General features: G+C 36.6%; 1 protein-coding gene across 1 annotated transcript in view; it reads left to right on the plus strand.

Moving 5' to 3' along the window:
* Positions 1-16,200, plus strand: part of cpne2 (copine II) — a 36,186-nt gene that overhangs the window by 5,050 nt on the left and 14,936 nt on the right. Inside the window, exons 3-10 of the mRNA XM_086162675.1 lie at positions 5,746-5,925; positions 6,117-6,191; positions 6,398-6,469; positions 6,955-7,038; positions 7,243-7,332; positions 7,796-7,894; positions 11,072-11,158; positions 11,759-11,818. Coding sequence (XP_086018801.1) covers positions 5,746-5,925; positions 6,117-6,191; positions 6,398-6,469; positions 6,955-7,038; positions 7,243-7,332; positions 7,796-7,894; positions 11,072-11,158; positions 11,759-11,818 — 747 coding nt within the window. The remainder of the gene's footprint in view (positions 1-5,745; positions 5,926-6,116; positions 6,192-6,397; positions 6,470-6,954; positions 7,039-7,242; positions 7,333-7,795; positions 7,895-11,071; positions 11,159-11,758; positions 11,819-16,200) is intronic.

Here is a 16,200-nt window from a genome sequence, read left to right on the forward strand (position 1 = left end):
AAAGGAGATAGGTAGAGGAGGAGATGTTGAAAAAGCAAAGTGAAGAATAATGTGTTAAAATAAGTGGATCCCGCAGAGAAATTAGTGATGAATGGAAATACCTGATTGATGATGAAACAAGGAAGACAGAAATGCATATGCAAAAGAATATACAATTTAATAATATTTTATATCCTTAGTCTGGAGTAAAACCTTTTTGATGCTTTTATATACTGCATCTCAATTACCAGAAGATGAAGATAAGTGAGTTATGGGCAATCAGTCAATGAGGAGATGATTTGCTTTTTAACTCAGTGATAAATATAACATAATATACAGGTTCCAGGTAAGTATGGAATTGAGCGTTAAACGTGTATCATATTTTCTCTACTATACTTTGCAACAGGTACATGTTGAGAATGTAAGATATAGGTCATATTAGGATAGAAAAAGAAAACTTTTAAATACCATTAGAAGATGTTTTGAGTTTGCACTGCACAAAACTACAAAATATAAGGTAAGCCATACTGTTTATTTTGTATTAAAGCTCCCACTGAGTTGTGTTCATGCTGTTTAGTTATATATATAACTGCTTGAGCATGTTTTAGTGTTCATGTTGTTGATTTTTGGTTGCTGGTTTTTGTTTTTTTTTGTTCTGTTTTCTTCAGTTCTTTTTTTCAGTAGCAGTCACAATGTCAAAATATGCAAAGTTGTAGTACTAACTTTCATGATTCAGATGGCTACAACAGGCTCTGAACCTAAATGTGAAAATAACCCCCAAAAAACTGCCCAGTATACTTCAACCATGCTGTGACCATAGAAAAAAATAAATGAAACAAGATATGCTGTTACTCTTTTTGTCACTTCAGTCAGCAAAGAATACTTACCCAAGTCAGAACAGGAATATATAAAGACTGAGACCACTGAGTACTATCAACAATGGGAGTGTTATCAACAAAATCTCAGCAGTTCCCATCTCTATAAAAGATTGTACATTGAGCCTCATTCACAGTTCATATTGCTTGGCCAACACTCCACTCACCTCTGTCTGCCCTAACAGTAGTCACGTCACCACCTCTTCAAACTCACCTGCCCACTCAAGCTCTCAACTACCTTACTGTCTGATGCTTCAGCTAAAACATTACTAGAACCTAAAATTAACACAACATAAAAAGTAACAAAGTGTTGTTCAACCCAGTTGCAAAAAACATTTTGCTGTTGCATATTACTGACTTGACTCTGATGAGATTAGCCTGGCTGTAGTAATGCTTTCACAACATATCTAGACCTCACGGCCTCAGACAGACATTATTACAGGACCACAGAAAATTGAGTGACAGCTGAAGTTCCAGTTCAGTTTGATCAAACCATTTTTGGCAAACATGCCAATGCTGAAAAACACCTTTCATTCATGTTTTCTCCACCTCAAGCTCACACTGAAAGTAAAAAAGTAAACTACAAAAATATTTTCATTTGGTAATCCAGTGTTTACATGATTCGTTATTCAACTTTTCAGTTGTGTGATTTAGAATTTCCTTTAGAATTTGTTTTTAATATAGATGAGGGTGCAATTCCAACGTGCTCATTGATAAATCCTATTCGGCAACTTTGGCTTAATTTCGTCAAGGCATTCAGAGAGCTGCAGAAGCACTCTTAAAAAGCCTCTTGGAGTATAGTTTCCACAATAAGCGTTATCAATGAGTACAGACTTGGATGACTGACATTTCTCACTAACATGCTCCTATGTACTATTGCCAGTGCCTCCACATCTGGTGGCAGGGTTGATATTTGAGATCTATAGATGCTCAAAACCCTTTTATAAACTCAAATTATATACACATGTAAATTAATGTTTACATTGAAATAAAACAAAGGATACTAGAATTAATTAAACTAAGGTCTTGAAAGTTTTTTTTTCCATTTCTCATTCCCTTCTTTTTCCTTTTGTTGTCAACTAAATATGACTGTAAATTAAAAGGTTTTTCCAACTCAATGAAGAATAGTGAACCTCACAATGAACAATACTTGATGCCTTATCCATTTTACAGCTTCTTGTTGCATATTAATTCAAGGATAGAATGCAGTTTTCATGCATGTTTACTCTCTACTGCGTGGCACAGGAGCTGGCATTGAGTAGATGAGGTTATGCTGAATTTTAGAAACTGTTATCCAATTATAACATTGCAACACCCATTGCATTCTTATAGTTGAGCAGTCACGTCGTGTCACATCCAAATTAGAACCTGGTGTCCATGGATCAGAGTCAGAATTATTTGAGAGTGAATGATAGAGAGTAAACTCACTGCTGAGTAATAGGTAGAGAAATGGCACATTGCAGTCTTGTGACATGGTTGTTGGTATGATAACCCTCAGCTTTACTCTGGCTAACTGTTTGAAGTTGTTCCTGATTTTTTTGTCTGTGTGCAGAAAAAGAGACAAGAAAAAGCACTAATGAAGATGTTAATGAAGAATCTGGTTATGAAGTTTTGGTGTGTAGGTTGCTGCCTCCAGACTTTTCTGCAGTGAACAACTGGTCAACAGGGCAAGCTGGCTTTTCTGTGTGCATGGCTCCATGTGTAGGCGAGTGCCTCAAGTAGTATCTAGCTGTCGGTCAGCAGGGCATGTGGCTCCAATGTGAAATTGCCACCAGTTACTATGGTAACAGGTAGGGAGAAATTCTTAGGTCTCCTGAAGTGAGGGAACAACGGAGGAGGCTCAAACCTTTTCCGAGATTTTATCCATTGCTCTCTGTTTCTGTCTTAACAGGGTGACTTTTCTCACTTGCTAGAACCCCACATTTGGCTTGATTTTAGCTTTTTTTCCCCCTCCTTTCTCAGATTGTATCATTTCTGTCATTGGTTTTTCCTCCTGTGTCTCATCTGTCTTAGTTTGCCTGTAAGAGTTGTGACAAGCAACAGCAATTATCTGGAGAAAAGAGTGAGAGGGTGCGACAGCGCAAAAGTGTGAGAAAACAGATCTGTGAGAAAGTCGAGAACAGGAGGAGGGAAAGATGAGAAGAGAAGGAAAAACTGAGGGAATGATTTATGGATAATGCAGTTAGGAAGATAGGAAAGGTTAAAACCAGAGGCCAGAGACAGAAGATGAAACTGAACTAAAAGATACTGAAATAAGGAAGTGAATGAATGAAAATGACAAAGAAATTTAAACCTAGTGTTAAAGAGGCTTAAACAGACAAGACAGGCCTACAGAAGCATGGATCTCAGTCATATCAGCTAAATAATGTGGCACAGAGCTAGCAGACTTCTTGGCTATTTTCTAAATCCGCTGATTTTTTTTTCCTCCCCAAACTGCAAATCCTAATACTAATCTTGACATGTGTTATGGACACGGAAATATGCCTCTGACACCGCAAGTCTTCCCACATACAGCAGAGTTCCTGAAATCAGTTCAGTTTAGACCAATTTTCTAAAGATTCATTGCTAAATGTAGAATATTGATGAAGATTATGGTACACAGAAATTATCTCGGGCAGAGTGGCTTATTTCCAGAGCTCGTCTGTGTCATACAATGATATATGTTCATAGAAAATTAAGTAACATTAGTCTAAAAGCCTGGAGTAATCATGATATGGGTATGTTTATAGTAGAGTTTGTGTCTGTGGCTCATTTTTTGTTGTTGAAACGACAACAAATAGGATATAAATAGAGGGCAGAAAAAGGATGCAGTGCCACAGGGGTCTGATTCATTTCCATGATCTAGTAAGCCAGGTTCAAATCCACAGTGACATAGATTTGGAGTATGCATGCAACTGTAATGCCCCAGGTGTATTATTTGTTGAGCTACCAAGTGCAGCTTTTCTCTTCTCCTCTCACGCCAAGCATTAGACGGATGGATACGACTGAAGTTCAACATATTTTTGTTGCTGAAGTACCTCCCAGGTTTCTCCTCATGGTTACTGAAATACAAAAAATACAAAATTATCTACATCTCTTTCCTACAAATTTCCATACATTGTGTTTTTTATAAATAAGTGGAATAGCGGAACTAAGATTGGTGACAGGGGAGGCATATAGTGACCCTGCGCAATGGATAAGTACATTATACAGTGTATTTAGGGTGAGTCAGACTTAAAAGTAGTACTGTAAAGGGTATTAGTCATCCAACTACTAAAGCACATGACATTTACACACACACACACACACACACACATGCACACACACACACACACACACACACACACACACACACACACACATGCACACACACAGTTCTTTTTCTGTGCTTGCTGGAGTATAGACTAAGAACCTAGCCCATGTTTCAAAGCTAAACCCAAATGGAAATATCTCGAAGTGAATGAATTGATTATTATGGTATTAAACCTGAAATAATCTGCATTTGCAATGCAATTTTATTGAACTGTAATGTGAAAGATGCAATCAGCACGGCTAAGGTGGTCTCAGCAAAAGCTCCTGGTTCAATTCCTGAGCTCCGCCTAGCCTGTCAAAGTGTTGCTGAGAAAGACAACGATCCCCTTACTGCTCCCCAGGCGCTGCAACAGTGGCTGTCAACTGCTCTTTGTCAATCCATGATGGGTAAAATGCTGATAACAATTTCCTGCAAGTGACTAATAAAATATTCAAAGATGAAAAATGTCAATCAGAGTGCAGCTATATGAACCAAGATTTTCAACACTTTTTGTTTTTTGGTTTTTACTGCTTCTTCCAATTCATTTTGGTTTGCGGTTTATTTTGTGCTGATTGTAGCTATGGGATCTGAGATTCTGAAAAATATCTTCCATTATGATGACATTGATGGTCTTATATCTGTTAATAAGATGTATCACCATTGAAAACAGTTCATGTCTATTACAAGAAAAAAATCTTCATGAATTATTCATGTGACATGAGAATTTTTTTTTTATTAATAAAAAAAATGCCTCAAGGCTGTATTTTATATTTTCTGTTAGTTAATACAATGACAGACTTTATTATTTTTTTTACATGTTACTTATGTACTTATATATTTATTCACAGACCTTACCTAACATACTTTCTCTGCTCTAAATATGGGCACTGCCTAATGTGAAATAGTGCTTTTGGGCGGATGTGCTAATTTGTGCAATGGAGTGATAGAAACGAGAGTGAAGTCTCTATTGTAAGGAATGTACATTTTATAGAACAAGTGCAGTCTTAAAGTCTGGAATATTCACTGGATACTCCCACCACGATAAAGCAGGCAAACCAAGCGACTATGAAAAAACACAGTTCCAGACCCAGGCATCAAAGAAGCTTGGGGGGAGAGCAAACATGCAGAAATTGCTCTTACTTAAATACTAACCCCCTAGTGATAACTCATGAATTCCTTCATTCTATATTGTTAACTTATCAGATTTCATGGTATGGAGCCACTGTCTTAACTTTTTAATGCATGTAAGTACAAAGGTTTTATTTAAATGTTGATCACTGGCTATCCTGGAGAAGTGAGGAAGACAAATCCAGCGGTAAATTCTGCAATGTTCTGATGGAGTGATTCACTTGAGGAAACTCACTTGATAGAAAAAAGAATTGAGGAGGAACAGAGGAGTGAAAATATAAGGATAGAATTATTTGAATTCCGATGTAGCAGGAGAGTAATGTGATTTATGCCATGGTCTCTATTTTATAAATAACACCTTATTGGATTTATGTACATCTAAATAATACCAGGTTAAGTCAACAGCTACTCATTACAGGGCTGTTAAGCAACTTTTGTTGAAAATAATTTTTCAAAATTGAAACTTAATGTCATAATTTCTATTTGTTTTAGCTTGGCCGCACTGAAACAGCTGTGAACAACTTAAACCCAGTGTTTGGAGTGAAGTTTCAGGTGGATTACCACTTTGAAGAGATCCAGAAGCTACGCTTTGCCATGTTTGATGAAGACAAGTGTGCCACACAGCTCTATGAACATGACTTCTTGGGAGAATTCATTTGTACACTTGGTGTGGTAAGAGATATTTCCAATTTCCACACAAAGCATGCCTTGCATTTTTTTATTTATATACTTATTTATTTTTTTATTTGAAGGGTCTAAAATAGTTAACCCAGTGGTTAGGAATGTGATTTGCTGTACTGTGATCAGTCTCTCATTATTCCTAAATAATTCCTGTCCTGGATATCTCCATTATTCTTTCGTAGATTGTTTCCAATAAGAAACTTCACAGACCATTGATCTTAGCGAATGGAAAGCAAGCTGGCAAAGGATCCATTACAGTAAGAATTTTTACATGTCTATTAATCAGTAATCTTTTGGGTTACTTGTATTTTTGACTGTAATGTGATGCTTTTTTGTTGTATATGTTTAAGATGTTACTGAGGTCACTCTTGTTTAAGAATGCTGTCATCACTGTTGTTCTGGCTGATGTTAGTAGCTGCAGTATTTTTGTTGCAGCTGATGTTGGGCTGTAATGTTATTTTAGATAACAGCTCAGGAGCTGTCTGACAACAGAATCATCACATTGACCTTCAGTGGGCGTAAACTGGATAAGAAGGTAGGTGGTTGGACCCACACACAATCAGAATGCAAATGCAAAAAAACAGAAATAGTCAGAGCAACACACACCAGTCTAAGGACATATAAGTCATGCCCACACAAACATGATAAGATATAAATTTTTCCATATTGAACACATTTTTACCATCCCATACAATCAATCAGGTACATTCAGAGTTAGAGAGGATCCAAGTTAATATTATCCCCTTACAATAGTTTGCTTTGATTTTCAACCTATGGAGATGTTGCTGTTACACAGCAAAGCGCAAAATGACAGTGGGTGACAGACAGCATAGCTTACTTTAACATTTAACTAATTCGGTTGTGTGTGCCAGCTGTGTACCCTCTGGGGAAATTTCTGGGTCCTTTTAATGAAAATATTCACTAATTGAGATAAAAATCTTCAGTGGGCACATTATGATAATACATGTGGAAAGGAGAGAAAGATACGATTATGCCTTAAACACTTTTTTTTTTCTGCAGGACTTCTTTGGAAAGTCAGACCCATATCTGGAGTTTCATAAACAGGGAGAAGATAGCAAATGGATGCTGGTGCACAGGACAGAGGTGGGTTGAGGTCGGAGATGAAGACCAACATTTATAATCTATAATTGACTTTTGCTCAGTCTTTTTTCAAATTGTGTAGTAACTGACAGACTCTGACAGAAACCGATTAAAGCCAATGTCATGTAATTCTGCTGGCTGTTACAGCACTAAGTCTATGCTTGTATTATTTCATTATTACATGCCTATTTCCCTGTCTTACTGTAGGTCATAAAGAACACTTTAGATCCAGCATGGAAACCTTTTACTGTGCCTCTGATTTCTCTTTGCAATGGAGATGTGGACAGAAATATCAAGGTTAGCTTGTGATGTGTAACGAAAATGATGGTGGTGGCATGTTTCTGCTTAATTTGGCTTTACATTCACGACATTTCATCATGTTGCTTCATTTGTTCATTTACTACAAGCATAAAACTGGCCTTTACCAGCAATAATACAACCGATACAATGCATGTTTTGACATGCATTGAGACGTATATAATGTGTTCAAATATTATAATAATAAAATTATTTCAAAACCGATGTTAAACATCCTTCATGATATCTTGCCAAAATCTTCTTGTCTTGGCGACTGGACTTGAGTTTCTTCACTTGAAGACGTTCCAGCCGTCATCCCAGAGGCTTCTTCAGTTCTGAAGATTTCGACAAAAATTGTCAAGAAGATTTCGACAACAATTCACCATGACCAGGATGACTGAGAACATCCACAGACATCCTTTATGAAAATGCTGATGATACCCTCTGTTGTTATTACTGACAGGTCCTTTGTTATGACTATGATAACGATGGAGGCCATGACTTCATTGGGGAGTTTCAAACCACAGTTGCCAAGATGAGTGAAGCCCACAACTCAGTAGAGGTAAAAATATTCATCAATAAAATGTGTTTGCCCATTGAATTAAATATTAGCCCATTAACAAGACAGGTGTACTTTAAAGTGGGAGACATGTATCACAGAGGGTTCTTGTAAAGATTGCATCAGGTACAAAAGGCTAATTTTCTTTTACTTACTTGGCAATTTCAATCCATTATCAAATAAATGCAGATAAACAGCCAATTTTATTTAAAATGATAGAATAAGAACACAATTATAGTACACGTTGTCATAGAAGCTTTTGTAAGCCTCAAGCGTGCCATTATGTGTTTTTCTTGATGTGCCCTCAATACCATAATTTAAGGAAGTAATTGGACAAGGTAGTTTGTATGTTTTCACCTATCCCCCTTGAAATTTTCAAGTGTTGAGGGCGTAGATCTGGACAGTCTGATTACGCTGAGCTTTTGGATGCCGATGAAACACTTTTGTATCCTGGCTTCAAGATTGTATTTCCCTTTTGGGAGGTTTGAAAGAAAGTGAATGACCATTAGCCTCAAGTCTACAGTGAGACACGCCACAGACAAGCATTCTTCAACATAATAATACCATGCTATTATGTTTGCAACATGTACCTATGCTGGCAGGTTTGTACGCAAAAAGTTATATACTCAATAACAGAATACGCCCATTTTTTATTGCACTTTCCCTGGGCAGTCACTTGGTCTCTTATATTGATTCTTGTTTTCAATCAGTCAATGGGGTCGTCTGACTTGAGTGTAGGTTGTTATGGCATCCACTTCATAAAGTTACACCTAAGCTGCTGAAAAAATGTTAAATAGGATCATTTTAAAAAAAATGAAAAACATTTATTTTCTAAACTTGAACAACCACTTAAACGCACGGTCCTGTACTTGTCCCTGTCTTCTATTTTGCATTTCATATGAAAATATAATGGGACATCACTTGGTAAACCTTTCCTATTTTGGGACAGCTGCTAAAGTTATATGCTCTGAATGAGAAATTTATTTCTCAGATTTTTATCCTCAACCATTTGTCTTTGTCATTATGTGGATTGCCTAATGTATGCGAAAGCCAAGCCTCACAGGTTTTCTTTGCCTAATTGTATGAGGACCACCCCCTACCCACCTATCCAAGTGTGATGTCTCTACGGAGCCCCCTTCCTTACACCTACCTAACCAAACGTTTGCCTCAGAATTACAGAGGTCATTAACCAATATTTTGCAGTATTATACATATCTGTAAGCCCTGTATTGATTAGGCATGAAGGTTGTCCTGCACTTATTAAAATGCAGTTAAATACATTTAGTTGCAACTGTCAGCATCAAAGCTGAAATAATTAGATTTTGTTATGTATTACCGCTCACATGTTGTTATCCCAGATCATTTACTTTGGCCTTTTAAGCCTCAGCTGCAAATAAATAGATACTTTTGAGTTTGCTGTGTTGTTTGTCTGGCACGCTAAAGAGAAGTAAACTAGAAATGTGTGGTAATGATGTGGCAGGACGGGGGAGGGCACATCAAATAACAAATGAAAATAGACTAGAGCAATATGAAGAGCTGTTGGAAAGAAATGAGAGGTAATTTTTTCAGTTGTGAGGCCTGAGTCCATGTACTTTTATTGATTCTTTTGGCACAGAAGGGCAACAGTCAATTTGTGTGTCAAACCAGTGTGTCATATGTGGCAAACAATATCACTAAGAAAACTAACAAAAAAAACACAAAAATTCAAGGAAAATGGTTGAACCTATTTGAAGGTGATATAACTATAATCCAGCAATTACATAAGGAAAAACATGATTTTAAGTATTACTTTCTGTATTTCCATAGAAGAAGGAATCCTTCTAAATTGAAGGTTCCTCAGTATTTGGATAAAATGCAGTGGAACAATTTTCTGCCTGTGTAAGCGTGTGACGAGAAATTTTCTCACTTCATTGAACTGCTATTGAGGGTAAATAAATTCTATATTTTTACATGAAAGTCAAAAATAGAGAGAACATGTCAAGCAAGAGGCCCGTGGGCTAAAAAAACAACAGAGCAAGGGGACTGGCTAACAAGAGACTCAAAAAGGATTTGCAAGATACCTTAGGGCAACCTGAGGGTAAGGCAGACAGGCTCTCAGGTGGCTGCCCAAAGCCATATCTGGTGCACGAAACCGAAACTGAAGTGGTTTGCAGGAGGGGCTTCCCTGGAGGCTGTCACGGGTGTACAAGGCCCAAGATAGAACACTGCTAGATACCAACAGTCAATGCAAAACATCTCTAGAAGGCAGTGGAAATAGGTACTTTGCTGACGACTGACCATCTAAAAACTGGTGTTAGTTATTCTACAGGATTGTAGCTCCCCTTAAACCTTAAACTGGTTTGGCCAGCAGCACCAACTGAGACTCAAGTTCTTTCGTAGGCATGAGCAGCAGGGATACTGGACTCTACGCTATTTCATAGTGCACCTTACCTGGAGATAAGATGTACAGATTTTTTTAGTATTGCAATTGGAATTTTAGGTTTTCCAATCTGTATTCTTTGGTTGTTTCTAGGAACAGGCAGAAGACAAAAGTACACTGCTTTTGGTGTTTGGGGAATTTTCAGCTTGATAAATAAAAATTTGCTGAAACAGCATGTGACTGATTGATATTTTCAGTCTTTTGCTTGCAAATCCTTTTTTTAGTTTTTGATTTTTATTATGAACACATCATAGGCTATGTTATCTAAATATGATCTTAATGAATTGCCATACAAACTTTCCAAGCACCTTCCAGGAAAATAACATTGATGTAATTATCACACTTTAAACTTTTTTCTCCCTCCTCTGGCTAATTTTGCAGCCAACTTTTGCATTTAAAAGTGATTATGGACGATTAAGCACCACGTATGAACAGGACAATCTTTTCCTAAATCAAATTTGAGTTCTAAAAGATCCTGGGCATTAAGCATTGATGCTGCTGCATTCTCTGAGTGCAACTTTTTGGGGATGTTTACTTTGAGATGAAAACACTACACGAAACAACCACTTGATAATGAAAATGAAAAGTGAAAAAAGAAATGCTAAGTATAAATTCCACATCTAAGTTGAAGTGGCGTTTAAAACCAAATTAAAAGACATTTGGGAGAGGACCAGGAAAAGTTAAGACAATATTTAATCGGTTTGTCCCTGTTTTTTGAGGTATTCTCAATCATTTCTTTATTTGTCTCCATGATTTATCAGGTGGAATTTGATTGCATCAACCCAAAGAAACAAAAGAAGAAGAAGAATTATAAAAATTCTGGAATCATCATTGTCAAGTCATGCAAGGTGAGGATGGGGTAGCGGATAACTGAATCCGTGTTTGATTTAGTTTAAATACCACATGAGCCAAACTGCATTGAATTCATTATCATTCTAAACAATGTTTGACCGTGCTGTAGAATAATCATGTATTTTATTTAGTAAGGGAAGCTTAATAAGGAGATTGTATGAGTTGTACATACTTTCTGAGTAGAGTGGTGCTTCTGACTTTCAGTGCTGTGGGTACCATTTGATTGATACTTATAAATAAATAATGCATTTATCAAGTTAAACTGCTCAAATGGGAAAATATTCAAACTGAACTTGGAGCAGAAAAACAAGTAGAGAAAGAAATTTGTTACTTGACACACTTGACTCAGTGAACTATTTGATTAAACCTTAGGGATTTTGACCAGCGGATATAGTACTGTATACTGCTTACTGTATATTATTTTTACTGTGTAGAGTAGATTAATTAAGGGGAAAAAAGTGAAAGTAAAATTTGGATCCAACAGCACGTCAAATTTTGAGGTTCAAATAATTTAATTGATTCAGTGACTCATCCCTCACCCCTAATTTCACTGGCTCCAACCTTGTTAATTCCCTCCTAAATGTGGTTGCCTCTAGATTACAAGGGACTATACTTTTCTGGATTACATACTTGGAGGATGCCAACTCATGTTTACAGTGAGTAGGATATTAGCATGCCTGTTTTCTCCTGCTGAAATGTTTTTATAATGAGATATATGTTGTGCATGGGAGACATTGTGTCTATTTTTATCTGCCAGGGTTACTGTCAGCACACAGTCATTTACATAATGAAAGGAAAAAGTGCAAGGGACAGGGAGTAGGCACTGACAATAAAATAAAAAAATGAGCAATTGAAGACAGGAGTGGCATTTCGGCACAGAAAGGCAGTCAATTCCTCTGAGTTTTGAAACCGTGAGATAAAGGAAAAGACGACAGGTATAAACAAGAAGATGTATACTCTCTGATGATATAGTCAGATGACAACAGTGAGTTTCAGATGGATATTCATAATAGAATAATAACAATTATTATTATTATTATTGTTGTTGTTGTTATTATAGTTATTATTATGAGTGCCAGAGGACAGCCCATTTATATTGATCTCTTATTATTTTTCGGTGGTAGCCAACAATATATATACATGCATGCACATTTGATGTTTATTACTTTTAACGATTTGTGAACCTGAAGTGGCTCAACATATACAGTAACACAGCACAGGTAATGGTGTTTGTTCCAAGCTTGATTTTATGCTTTTAGACTGCATCTGTAATTTTGCATTAAAACCCTTGGTAACAATCGAACAAGCTATCATTCCACTGCTAATTATTATTGTTGGTTTTTTTTGAGATTTTGCTCTTGGCTGTTTATTGTACTTTGTAAGTGCATCAGAGCAGTGTATAGTACTCCACAAATATTTGTGAAATCAGTTTGAAAATTAGCCTTTTTGCAATTTCAGTATCAAAGTTCTTGGACTCATTTAAGAATCGCTGTCTTTTTTTAACATTTAACATACTGCTCCTTTTTATGATGATGATTCAGATCTTTTGTGGTGATCTTGGGTTTGACATAAAAGATTGTATATCGTAAATAATTTCAACATGTCCTCATGACCCCGTGGATAGTTGCTTACCCTACTCTAATGCTATGTTATTTATAGCATCTTGTCTTTTGTACTCTGGTCTTTGTATGGAGTGGTTCTGTGGATATGTGGATTACCTCTCCAGCATTTCTAAGTATAACAGGGTTTTTTCGAATGAAGGTGACTTTGCCTGCACAGTTGTTCTGCTTCTCTTCTGTGGTCTCCTCTCCTTTGCTTCTGGGGCAGGTAGCTGCTCAAGCCTCTGTGTAATCCAGGACATTGTTAAGGGGCATACATGATGACAATGACAACCTTTTGTGAAATTCTCACTGTATCTTATTTTTGGAGATAAGACTTGAAAGCAAAAATGCAGTTGTGTTTTTTTTAATCAGGATTTTTGAGCATTTTTGTATGTATTGTTGCATATTTGTAATGACAGAACAATAAGAGAGCTACTGACTTATTTAGAAAAACATTTTATTTTTTTTATCTGTGGGCAGTTGTTCAGAATCTTCTAATTGTTGATGCACATAAAAAGCCAAAAAAGACCATGGTGAGTACATACCATTATGACATGAGGGAATAATTTTGATGATGTGTGATTACTCATAACAGGGATTTTAGCTCTTTAATGATTATAGATTTACTAAATGACTTTTTAAACTTTTGGCCAGTAATTTCCTGGTCACCTCTGAATGACCAATTCAACCCAAACTGTGGAGGCGTTGAATTGTCCGGTGGTTATGAACTTTTATGAGCTTTCCATTATGGTTCTCCACATCCAGCTGTCTCTCTTCTGAATGTCCGAGGTGAATCAAAAACACTTAGTTAAGAGCCAGCAGTCAAGTGTCGGTTAAGGGTTGCCCGGTATTGAACAGCTCTCGGCTTTAGAATTTTTTCCTGCTGAATCAGGATATAGCTGCAATCCTACTATCTAGGTAAAACCGAAATATAAATGAAGAATGTGTGAGAATGACAGTTTGTATTTTGCTAGACTGATTGGAATATTTTGATTATCCTCACTCATATCTTAACTTGTTTTTAATAAGTGGAATTTATGTGAACATTTGCCAGTTTTAGTGGTGATGAGATGAGCAAATTCCAGGCAGAATGGGGAGTCTTAAATCCTTGCTGTTCCCTTATAATCTTTTGCCTTTTGTCACAGACCTGCAGCTCTTTCAGTTATGCCAGCAGGCACACACACACACACACACACACACACACACACACACACACACACACACACACACACACACACACATATATACCTAATACTGTCTTAACATAGATACTTCCTCTCTCCTGCTTGCAGTCTCATTTACATACACACACGTGAGCACAAACATACAGTAACATCATCACACTCTTTGCTTCTTTCATATTCATATGTGGCTGATTTACATGCAAACTCCCAAGCCACTACTGGCACATACATACATGCACACCAAAATCCAACATTGTTTTCATCATGGAAACATGCAGAAGAGGACACATACTATAGGTGCACTCACAATCATTTAATATCCACAAAGGTATACCACTGCTGACATACACAAACTGATTTAGACATACATAAACACACATAATCTCATCCAGATGCTCATCACAGCTGACAATCTTATTTTCACTTACAAGCCGCCACTTATATGCACAGATTTTACACAAACACCTATAGGGTGCAATATACGCACATGCTCAGACATGCACACATATGCAGATAGGGCTGTTCTGCAGTGTTCAATCAGACTTAGTATAGCTCTAATCCTAATCTCTCAGAACGAAAAGTCTCTCCTCTGGGCTGTGAGAGCTGGAGGAGAGAGCAACATTTCTCTATTAACACAACACAACACAAAGTGACAGGCTGCTACTGCTGATGGGCTGTTTGTGAAAGAATCATTTCAACTGAAAGACACTATTATTCATATCTTATGTTTGATACAATTCAGAGCTGGATAGAGCTGTGGCTATTGGGATTTGGGTGAGTGGAGAGTAGACGTATATTGTGCAGAAAGTACAAAAAACGTGCATCTTCTTTGGGGGATTGTATCCACACACTCTTTTTGAGGAGCAAGGGAATAGTTGTTGAAAGAAACACACACCCAGAAGTGCCAAAGGAGAGAAAACAATTATAATAACTTAATCTATAAGGTTGTGTATTTTCACTCTCTCACTTGTCGTTTCCAAAAATCACAAACACAGTAGCCATTTGTCTTGTGGATATCGAAAGGGAATACATACTGTACATACTTAAATGCTCTAAGTAAATACACCCACATCTGATACAGATAATCAGTTTTGACTTATCACTACCTTTATGGAAATCTATCTGGGTTTATCTCTTAATTGCAATTTTGGCCTTTAGCAATTCTATAACAAGGGGAAGTATATCTTTTTTCCTGTTTGTTTTTTTTTTGTTAGGCGCAGTGCTTTCATTTTGTCGGTATCCTGCTTCCAGTGTACATCATTGCATTTTGCTTTCAAGTATTTAAATATGTACATATATAATACATAATGTAAATGTATGCATTGAATAGCACTTACTATTAACCAAACCAATTTCATGATTTAAACTAATGTCTCACTGAGAGAATAATGATTTTGTGTGTCATCAATATACTGTACAAGCCTACTGTATTTTGTCCACATATTATTGAAAGTTCTCACAATAAACTTCATCAAATTCCTATGTAGCAATTTGACAAACTTTTCATATCTTTTGTCTTTTGTATCTTACTCTGTTTTCTCAATAATTATGACTTACTGCTCATATATAGAGACTGTTTGTCTGGGCTGCTTATGGTAACAGTAGTATATGATACTAGTCAAGGTAACATCTATTTTGTCAAAAACCCAGCTAATCAGTGTGTTGCAAGTTCATATTTAAAGGGTTACAACACTCATACACTACTAAGCTATACACTAATTTAGAGTATATTATTCAGACTAGGGTGTTACGATTGACGATTGACTTCCTTTGCCAGATGAAATTAATACGTTTCCATAAATAATTGCTGAGTCCTCTTTTTTTTTTTAAATATGCATTATCTGATGCACCGAATATGCACAGTAACTTTACAAAGTTGCTTAGAGTCTGGCAATGGATGGACAATGTGTGAACCTTTCTAGGTCCTGAATGAACCAAATTCTTGTGCTTACAAACTTCAGTGTGACTGACAGTTATCTGATAGTTATTTGGCTTTTGTGGATTCTGTGATTTATTGTGGCCACAGACATTTTCTGCCACATCAATGATTTTAAATACTCAATTGTTCTTACCCCCTGTTTATTCTAATTCTGTGCTGTTAGTCATGCTGTGGTAATCTATTTTGTGTTTGAAAGCACTATAAGAAGAAATGAGCTGGAAACAGAATGGTGTCATCCCCCACTGTCATTGAATTCTCTGCCTCCAAAGTAATAACAAGTGTCAGCAGTAATAGAATGGAACAATCTTTTGCCA

The sequence above is a fragment of the Fistularia commersonii genome, chromosome 17 (assembly GCF_037954325.1).
Source record: "Fistularia commersonii isolate RoL2024-O1a breed Wild chromosome 17, RoL_Fcom_v1.0, whole genome shotgun sequence".
NCBI lineage: Eukaryota > Metazoa > Chordata > Actinopteri > Syngnathiformes > Fistulariidae > Fistularia > Fistularia commersonii.